Genomic DNA, 11,080 nt, shown 5'->3' with positions numbered 1-11,080 from the left:
AGAGGCAAACAATGACTGTAAATAGAGAAAGACAGCACTCTTGGTGGCCCCTTAATATTTAAGTTTATTATATGGTTCTAATATTACAAATTTTAATATAACAAAATTAAACACTCTGTTTGGATATGATAAGTTATTATTATTTAAAATAAAACCATTATTAAATCCTTAGAAGAGACTCCACCTATACAAACACAGGTTAGCTTTGACTTAAGCAAACAACATTGCTATATTGTGACACAGCTGAACACTAACATTACTGATCTATGAAGACAGTCCCTGAGACTGAGAGCTTTAGGTCACACCCTTATTTGATGCAGAACACACAGTCATTGACACTTTCTTTTCTTTTCTTTTTTTTTTTTTTATCAACAACAACAAAAAACAAAAAAACAAAAAACAAAGAGATGCTATCAGAGAGACAGCAGAAACTTTAGGAATGACCATATAAAGCATTGGTACTCACCAGTGTATAGAGGAATACACTGGTGAGCTCAGCAACACCTGAAAGACCACAGAAGAGAACTAAAGTAGATGACTGAAGTACCTGTTTGCGAGCGAGCTCTTTGCGGATCAGGAAGTTGAGCTGGTCTCGGTCTTTGCGAGAGTAGTAAATGCGACACGAAGAGGGAAGGCCATCACGTCCGGCACGACCCGATTCCTGATAGTAACTGGCCAGGGACTTAGCCAAGTTCCAGTGAGCTACGAACCTATCAGACACAATGGCATTAAGGATATCTATAAACATGTTCACAAAAATACATAAATACTTTTAAATACATACTTTTGCATTCTTTAAATATAACTACTGTAGTACTAATGTTTCTTTATTATACGTATTAAAATGTAACTGAAGTACTGAATATCTGAAGTACTAAATATTCAATTATTGTACTTTGTAAATTTAAATGAAGTACTGAATAATCATTTATTATGCACATATTAAAAATAACTGAAGTACTAAATCAATTATTACACTTAAATACTGAATATTTATTTAGTAAAGTTATGAAATATAATTGAAGTACTAAATATTCAATTAGTATATGGCTGCATGTTTACCTCAGCACAGACCTTTCTATAATATTTATTAAAATGCGTGCATTTTTTCCCCTATGGTTATAGTTACTTAAACCAGTGGTCTGAATCTAATTTAACCAGAACACTGTTGCACTCTTGCACTGAAATACTGTAGAACTCCTAAGTCATGTTTCCCCATATGGTAAGAACGAGAACTTCCCAGGGCTGGTAGCTTGGCTCTGATATCACACACAGCAGCTACCAAACACACAGAAAGCAGGTCATTATTCATTTTAGAGATGCTGTAGAAAGCATTTCTCCAGTATGTGAAGTTGTTCTTTCATATATAAATAGTAAGTATGTGACTTTTCACACGCCCACTAACACCCTGTCATTTTTTCTCAGAATAAAACACGTCGATGGTAGGCTTGTGTAAAAACAAACACAACACAACAACACAAAGATGAGCTCTGCTCTGATTGGCTAATTTATGTCATGTAGCATATCATTGCTTTGTTCAAGCTCCCCTTTGTGCAGACACTAGCAAAGGTAAAGCCACAGTAATGAGGCCTGGTTAACGTAGCCACCTTTGTTCCCATAACTAGCTCAGTCTGGATTTTCAGCGTCACCATTTTTCATTTTTCATCCGTTTTCTATTCTGGGGCACCTTTAAATAAACAACTTTGACAGCTCTTACACAGCTCAGTTATTCTAAACAAGGTGCTATGCATACTTTCTGCCATAGTCACCTGCATGTTTATTAAATGTTTCCATTAATTGAGAGTGGCCATGACTACGCAAATGTGACATAAATCAATCATTGTACATCCTTAGCTGAAGAACTGTACTTTGTCTATTAGTTAGGCAGCAACGTAATAATTATTCATTCGCAGCCAGAAAAGTCTGTATCAGTCCAATGTTTGGTCTGTAGGCCAAACATACTGCCTTGTGGTAGGACAAATGTTTGGTAGGAGAAAGTTTATTAATGACCTGACGTTGGCCTTGTCTACACCCATTCCGAAGCTGATAGTAGCAACAATGACAGGAACTTTCCCTGCCATCCAGTCAGCCTGTGACTCAGTGCGATCACCTGCCTTCAGCCCTATTCACAGAGACAGAACACATCAAAACAACGTTTCAACTGTCCTACTATCCATCCAGTGAGAAAGAGTAAGGGTAAAGGCTTTAGATAAAAACATGCTGGCTCACCTGCATGGTATGGCTTAGCCACGATCCCGAGCTTAGTCAGTCTATGAGCAACGTCCTCGCAGCTCTCTCGCGTGCGACAGTACACAATTCCACAACCCTACAACATGGAATACATCACATAAACACCAAGTTACAAAGAAGCCATATGTGCAGACACCTTCTCATCCCATATTTTTCCTAAAATCAAGAGCATTAAGACAGAGTTTAACTGATGGACGTGTACTGATTTATTTTCACCCTAATCTTTCTTTTCTTATTTGCTGCCTATATTCTATATACTGCCAATTTCACCCTAGCACTAGCAATGCTCCCAACACTTGGATGGTATAGACTTAACACCTGTCTCCTCTGATACATGTAAAGCCATCCATTGCCAGGCAGCCGACACACTCTGAGGAAAGCTCCACTGCACCAGCTAACAGACGCTGTGTCTGCCAACATCCCTTTAAGATAATGCAAGGAGACAGCATGGCCAATTGTGCCCTCTTGGACTCGCTCGGGCTACTGATGGCAAAGCAGCATGGCTCCGGATGCGAACTTGCGACCCCCGGGCCATAGTGAGTGGTAGTGCATTAGACTGCAGAGCCAGCAGTCTATCTTCACGCCCCTCGTCTGTGTCATTTAAATAGCAGCGGCGCTTGTGAATATATCTACGCGGATGGGCTTAGTGGTCTCAGAATGAGGTGTGTTCAGGTAAATTTCTGATATTGCTATCTTGGCAACAGAAAACACAGGTACAACACTGACTGAAAACAACCTAGGCAGACGTCAACAGTCAGACGTTTATTGCTATCTTGGCAGTGAACTACGTGCCCAATGCATGTACACCCCCGCTTGTTACGCACACATGGACGAGCAGCAGTGCACAAACCCATAGCACGTACCAGTTGGCAGCTATGGGTTTAGCAACTTTTACATCAACAATAAACAGAATACAAAATAAAACAACATTATTCTAGAGGTGAGGCCTCCTCCGCTTTAGCACGCCTTCCTATACTGTTGAAATAGCAATCCACACCCTAAATCAAGCTGCGCGGTGAATAGCTGACGGTTCGCCTGAAGACCGCTAAAAAAAAGGGGCCTGTATGTTCACAGGTGAATGTCTGAGTCAGTAATAAAGGCACCCTTAAAGAAGCTGAATTTACTAAATTCAGAGGGATGTGTGTGTGTATGATCCTATCCTACATAGAAAGCTATAGTGATATGAATAATCATGCTGAATGCTTTGGTTAAATGTATGTAAATGTCTGATTTCAACAGAGCAAGGTGTTCTGTTACAGGGAAATATGCAGTGCCACCATGTGGCCAAATAATGAATTTCATTTTTTTGTGATTTCTTTTTGTGATATTCGGTATTATCATTCGTATTTAAAAATAAAGACACTCTATAGACACATAAGTATTGAGAAAACTCAAATATTGCCCAACTCTAATTTCTAGCAAACGGCCCACTGTGCAATTACAGTCTTATGCAAAAGTTTGGCACCCTTGGCCAAATGACACATTGTCCTTTTTCTTCTTCCATTGAGCAGAAGGAAATGGCTTCTGTTGCTAATCAAACACAATACAACATTTATAGCAAACCTTAGGCACAGTTACTGTCTTTTATAACAAAAAAAACTAATCATTAATGTGGTCTGTCCAAATGTTTGGCATTCCAAATGCTCAGATTCTTTGACCAGTTCTGCTACAGAACATCTAGAGAAGCCAGATGAGTTTTGGAGGCAAGTGCTGTGGACTGTAAATAGGACTCCTCAGCCACAACCAGCAAAGGTGCGAGCAAAGAAAAAAAAGCTACTTCATTTCATGAAAAGAATACCTTGCCAACTGTGAGGAGGTCGGAAAAGGGGTGAACAATTTGTAAAAATGGAAACTTTCCATGGAAATTTTGGGAACTTCGGAATTAATAGGAAATACTGGATAATCTAGAAATCATCTGTACATATACTGTACATGTGATGCAGGAATGAACAGTGCATGCGGGGGTGTGCTCTTAATAGCCTTTCTGTGTGTAAAGTGCCATTGAGGAGCAGCTTTGCTATTCAACTGTTATTATATCTAATTATTTAAGCCAAGATTATGCTTCAGTATATTTTAAGTGAAAGGTAAGAAACTTCCATATAGTTGGTAAAAATATTCCCATAAATTCCTTTGAATTCCCACAATTACCTGTTAATGCCCAGTGTAAATTTTCCAACTTAAAAAATTCCCAGAATATTGCAACCCTGCGAGGATTGTAATGGATCTATCATGTTTTGGGGTTGTGTTGCCACCAGTGGCATTACCAATATTTGGCCAGGGGTGCCCAAACCTTTGCATAAGACGATTTATTTACAATCAGACGCGTCCAAATTCAGAACCCAACTACTTAAACACACACTCAAATCTAGCAGAAACTCTGTGGTACATGCAGGCACCTATTCAGGCACAAAACATTGCTTGGTATGAACCAATGTCAGGAAGGCAGAAAAAAAATAGAATAATAATAATTTAAAAAAACAAAAACAAAAAAAAAACACCAACAGTTTCTGGAGAGAACCCAAATATAGGGTAAACAGAAAACTGTGGTTTGAGCACTGTGGTTTGGATCTGCCTTTCTATGTCAGGGCCTGTACTTGCCATGTACTTGAGAACATGTCAAAAAATGCAGAAGAACCAGCAACCTGGTACCTGCAATAGGACCATATGTAACCACGCATGCATGTAAAAATCCTAACCTGGATGACTAATAAAAAAATAATGATGTTGTGGAAACTGAAAGAAGGCTGTACATGCAAAACAGGCCTCAAACACCTGCATACCTGTGTGAAGAAGCACTGAATTCAATTCAACTTAGTCACACTGCTACAGAGATTAAAAAGAACAGTTTGAGTAAAGCTGGCTTTTTAATGAATAATTAGGGATAAAACAAGAGGTACATTTACAGCCAATAGTTTAATTTTCTGCTGACAGCTTTGAAAGTTTAGGATATCCATTTGCATATTAATTAAACTAGAAAAACACTTTGTTTTTTATTTAAAAAAATATAAATCCTTCTACAATGGTAGTGTTGTAAGAGACGTCACCTGACTGGAGAAGGAAAAAGGTGTTTCTAACTTTAAGGGTTTGATTTTATTTTACTGCCAGTTTCTGCTGAGTGATTCAACTTGAAATATTCACATGCTGTAAACAGAGCATGTTTTAATAAATAAATAATAATAAGAGGGAAAAAAACTATGCCTTAGTGTGTTGTTTTCATGAAAGTTACTCACATGCTGATTAAAAGAACACCGGCTTGGTTGCTGAATTCTCAGCGATCTTCAGTCATTGTATGGGTTTGTTAAATTCCATAAGCAGCTGACCCGATTTACTTTAATGAAGGACTGATCAGATCAACTATGTATTGGATGGTAAAAATACAGAGCTTCGATGAGGAGCATTACTATTCTGTTCATTTGTATTTAATGTAATATTGGTGTCTTTCAAACAAATCAACGCACTATACGTCCAAATATTTGTGGACGGCCCTTCTAATGAATGCATTCACCTATTTTAAGTTGCACCCATTAGTCACACTCTGGAGCAGATAAACATGAATCTATTGGCACCATGTCTAATGCCAGGCGTGGGCTAAAGGGGTATTAAGCTCCCCCTAACTAAGCTGTGGAGCAGTGGAACTGCGTTCTCTGGAATGACGGAGCTCAATCCAATACTTCTGGGATGAGTTAGGGAGTTGGGATGAGGTGGGGTGATGATCATCCAACATCCTGACCTCACTAGCGTTCGTGTTTTGGAATGCAATCAAATCCTCAGAGCAATGCTCCAGATATTAGTAGAAAGCCTTTCCCTGTACAGTAGAGACACTTACTCCAGCAAAAGCAGGATGAACTATTTTAAATACCCCTGATTTTAGAAGAAACAATAAATGCGCATGTGTCCCAATACTTTTGTCCATAGTCTAGCCTTACATATTATTTCCTCAGATGCCTGAAAGTTTGCACAGACCTGCATTTGTGAAATCCTGCAACACTGGTGAACCCTTCCCACAATCCGACCGTCTTGACAGTATCATAAATGGACAGAAAGACGTTGACTCTGACCTTTTCGGACGCGTTTCCCCCGAGTGCTTCTTTAGCGAACGCATGCAGGTGAACGTACGGATCAGGCAGCAGATCTCGGAAGATCACGTCATAGTTCAGGTTTTTCCGAAACACAGGTGTGGAGAAGGTGAGCGGCGACCTCAGCCTGAGCGAGCGCGCAATGTCTTCCTGCACTCGTTTGGGGGCTGTTGCTGTCAGTGCTACACAGGGCACCCCGGGGAGACGGGCGCGCAGCTCGCCCAGCTTCAGGTAATCAGGCCGGAAGTCATGCCCCCACTGGGATACGCAGTGGGCCTCGTCAACCGCCAGGCAGGCCAGCAGCCCCCGGGAGCATAGCGAGTTCAGGCATGGCTGGAAGGAGGGGGAGGCCACCATCTCAGGAGTGATATAGAGCAGTTTGAGCAGAGGACTCTCGCTTTCAAGATCAGCCAGAATCTGCCCTCTCTCGCCCGCGGGAAGCTTGGAGTTAATGGAACGTGCCGGGATGTTCAGTTCCTTAAGATGCTCTACCTGATCCTGAAGAAAAAGGGACAGAAGGAAGAACATTTGAACATGACGTGGAGTTTAATAGAACCCTGTGAAGCACTGTAGCCACATTAGCCATTAGACTTTCCCAAAGGCATGTGTTAATCCACTTTCATTTTGGGAGTGTATGAAGTAAATTCTTAAAAATAAAGGTGCTACAAAGGGTTCCTGAGTAATGAACCAGGTTTGGTTCCTTAAAGAGTTTGTGTGTGCATAATTTGTATTATATATATATATATATATATATATATATATATATATATATATATACACACATATACACACACACACACACACACACATTTATATATATACACACACACACACACACACACACATGTGCAACTTTCCCTCAAACAGGGAAACGGTACCCAGATCCAATGATGCGGTTCGCAACACGGTTCAGTACAAGTATAGTGGGCTTCCGGTTAAGGTTTCTGGGTGGTATGGGCTCTTGTGAAACTACATTATTTACCCATTATGTACAGTGTTATCTCCAGTGTCTTCTCCAAGCAACTGTGTGAACTGAACCATCATGCTTCCGTGTATATATAAGTACAATCACATGCCTAGTACCCACCAATACTAAAGGAGGGGAGATGGGGGGGGGGGGGGGCAATCGGCTACATTCTAGCCCAAATATGCATTAGAGCGACAATTTAGCCAATCACTGACAGCTGGTCTTCTGATCATATGGTCCACTGCTACAGCACTGCTTTGGGTCACAAGCCGCTGCAGTTCCTCGTTCAACTATTAGCATGTAGCGAAATCAGATTCACGAGATTCATGGCAACATCCTAGAGAAACTATTTCCAGGCTGGTTAAGACCGCTGGGATACATGCAAATAAAACAAAGACCCTGGTAGAGAGAACAAACAGGGGGTTCAGGGATGTCAAAGCAGCCGCGTGGCAATGATTTGGTTTCAACCGCCACTAAAGACGAAGCACTTACCTGTATAAGTGCAATCAGAGGAGATATGACCAGTGTGATGCCTGTGGCCAGCATTGCCGGGAGCTGGTAGCACAGAGACTTCCCTGCTCCGGTTGGCATGCACACAAACACATCCCTGTCACCTGGGATTAAACAAAAGAGCAAAGCAGATAGGTACTTTTAATACATAGACAAAAACACTGCAGATTGGACAATATACTGTTAATGTAGGGCTGGGCAATATGGGAAAAAAATACTATATTACTATATTTAAAGATATTTTCACGATACTTCATGATACTTATCACCATACAGTAGCAACAGACTCTTAAAAACTGCTACTCAGATACTATACTATACAGATGCTATACTGAATCCAGTGATTTTTATGCACTTCATCTAATTAAACCCATCTAATCAAACTGTTTGTAATGAAAAGTGCAGTTGATCAGTATTTATTATGCACTAACAAAGTCCTTAATACGCTTAGAAAAAGCATACTGTCACAATAACATCATCATAATATTGCCATACTGCAAAGCCCAAAGTTAGTGGTTATCGCAAAAGTGTGAAATATGCAAACAAGCTTTCTAACCAATCACTGAATGTTTTGTTCTACAGATGTTCTTTGTGTACATCTTTCCATTTCAGCCCCACTTGAGAATAGTTTATCTGTGTTAAATGTCTACTCTTTTTGGAAATTACAAACATAACAATATTTCCCATGCAGAAAACACTGCCGTGTGACAGTGCCTCACTCATCACAGTGGTGTAATAATTATTCACACAACAGTGGCCTTCAGCTCCCTTACAAAACCATATAAAACACTACATGGAGCCACTGGTTTTTCAAACTTTCTGCTCAGTTCTCTCACTGAGATGCAAATACAATGTTATTCAGAGTGGTTTGATGTGAAATGGTGCGTTTAGGATCCATCTATGGGCTTTCTTCACAGTGGTGGTGAACCTAGGGATCATGACATCAAGAAGACAAACACTGTCATTTTACATACTGTCCAACCTGATCAGTGAACACTAAACACACCTACTCTTCTGACCTCGATATACAATGCTAATAGTGACAGCAAATCTGAAACAATGGCAATTATGAAAAAAGACACATTTGCATTGGGTTCTTTGGGGCTGGGATTTTGCCTTGGAATACCAATCATCTCTTTCTCTGCCACAATGGCTCAGGAATCCTGGAAACATATTCCTAAGCATCTCACGTAATAACTTTCAGAGGCATTAAACTTTTCCAGTCACTTCTATTCCTGACAATCCTGCCAAGTTTCTCAGAAATGTAACATTTAATTACAAAGCACTGTGGAAGACTTTTACATCTTTACCACTTAATTATGCAGACGATTCGGAAAAATCTATAGGAGCCACTCGATTTAGGATGGAGACACTGTGGGTGTTTTATGATGCATTTTAGTGTTAAATGATTTGATGATCTAGTGTAACCCCCTAAAGATCAAGCTCAGGGTACCAGTCACAGTGGTTGGGGTGGCACAACAGATAAAACCACTAACAGCTAGTGAGCTATTACACCATGTGGGAGACCAGGGTTCGATTCTCGGTCTGGGTGACTATCCTGTGCTACACCAATAAGAGTCCCTGGGCAAGACTCCTAACACTACATTGGCCCACCTCTGTAATACGAGTTACCTTGTAAGTCGCTCTGGATAAGAGTGTCAGCTAATTGCCGTAAATGTAAAATGTAAAAAAGGTACCAATGCGAAGAGAAGAAAACACTGAGTGGGACAAAGACCTGACAGTAGAGACCTCCCCTTGATTTGTGAGACATGCCAGTGAAAAGTCATTAAGCAGCAAAAGAGTGCACGATTTTTGGGTGATGACTGAGCAGACTCTGAAGCTGTGGTGCACTATTCTACTGTGCAGCAATGCCGCTCAGGGGAGGAACATAGGAGGACAGTTTTTCCTCTGTTCTGCATAAAAATCTCGAAGAAAACTGTTCACTGCCAAACTTACCGACTGTTTTGGGTTGGACAGAAAACCACGATGAGCACGTCACGTCAAGGGATCCCCAATGAGCTCTTAGCACAAACCGAGGCAGATCATAACCATAAGCAGCAGCTTAATCGCGATACAGTTACTCTGGCCATATCGCCCAGACCTACCTAACACTGATAGGACTAAACTGAAACTTTTGACCAACAGTAGGGGTTATTTAACTCCACACTTCCCAAACTATTCCTCTGCCTGAGCAGAACATTCAGTGGTGAACTGCTGATGTGGTGCTCCGGGACGGGACGGGACGGGACGAGCCGGGACGAGCCGGGACGAGCCGGGATGAGCCGAGCCGAGCCGAGCCGAGCCGACCTCGCTAGCCGCTCTGCTAGCGCCTGAGATCCGAGGAAACTTAGCTAGCTAAGACACCAGCCTTCGCTTCCGGTTACTGTTAAACCCACCCGACTCTTACCTCTCACCACTGCCTTCACCACGTCTTCTTGCTGCCGGGATCGGAACTTCTCGAACCCGAAATGGGTTTTCAAAGCCCTCTCTACAGCAGCCATCTCTCCAGAGCGCTAAACAAGACCCCAAACTTCATTCAGCAGCGAGAAACACAAGCAGTCGCGCGGAGATGACATCACGCCCTCGAGCTTCTGTTCATAAATCCGTCTGATTTCGGTCAGGGTTTCATTGCTACTCTTGGGCTTATTAATGTATTTATGGTTATATAGTCTTTATGCAAAGTGTGGGCGACCACACATTTAGATTATATTTTCTAATATGATACTAACTTAATCCTCTACAGGAAACAAATGTAAAAAAAACAAAAAAAACAAACAACAACAAAAAAAAAACATTATTATTTGTATTTGTTTATTATTTATTGCTAAATTAAATAAAAACACAAAGTAATAATAATAATAATAATACAAGCTAAATAAGTAAATAAGTGTAAGTAAATAAATAAGTGTAATCCTAACAAAATATATTACCAATATATTACCAAGCAGAAATTTTACTTTTTAAAAAATGTTTTACCTTATTACCTAAATATGTTTTACAATATATACACATCTTTTTTAAACCCCTTAAAAAGCCTATGGGCAAAAGTGTTATTACAAACATCTATTACCAAAGAATAGCCCCACCACACATTTAGATTATATTTTCTAATATGATATAACTTAATCCTTAATATATATATATACATTTTTAAATAAATAATAAATAATAAACAAATACAAATATATATATGCATTTGTTTATTATTTATTGCTAAATTAAATAAAAACACAAAGTAATACTACTACTACTAATAATAATAATAATAATAATAATA

The 11,080-nt window shown here is 40.1% G+C and overlaps 1 protein-coding gene across 5 annotated transcripts in view; it reads right to left on the bottom strand.

The window, feature by feature from the left end:
• Positions 1–10,332, bottom strand: part of recql5 (RecQ helicase-like 5) — a 45,016-nt gene extending 34,684 nt beyond the window's left edge. For all 5 annotated transcript variants that reach the window (XM_072693238.1, XM_072693239.1, XM_072693240.1 and 2 more), the window contains exons 1-6: positions 10,211–10,332; positions 7,786–7,907; positions 6,309–6,824; positions 2,230–2,326; positions 2,011–2,122; positions 548–710 (exon numbers count right to left, since the gene is read on the bottom strand). In XM_072693238.1, coding sequence (XP_072549339.1) covers positions 548–710; positions 2,011–2,122; positions 2,230–2,326; positions 6,309–6,824; positions 7,786–7,907; positions 10,211–10,304 — 1,104 coding nt within the window. In that variant the 5' untranslated portion in view covers positions 10,305–10,332. The remainder of the gene's footprint in view (positions 1–547; positions 711–2,010; positions 2,123–2,229; positions 2,327–6,308; positions 6,825–7,785; positions 7,908–10,210) is intronic.
• Between the last annotated feature and the right edge of the window lie 748 nt (positions 10,333–11,080).

This window comes from Salminus brasiliensis, chromosome 12 (genome assembly GCF_030463535.1).
Source record: "Salminus brasiliensis chromosome 12, fSalBra1.hap2, whole genome shotgun sequence".
Classification (NCBI taxonomy): Eukaryota; Metazoa; Chordata; class Actinopteri; order Characiformes; family Bryconidae; genus Salminus; species Salminus brasiliensis.
Note: the sequence above shows the minus strand (reverse complement) of the source record. Positions and strands in the feature narration are given on the sequence as shown.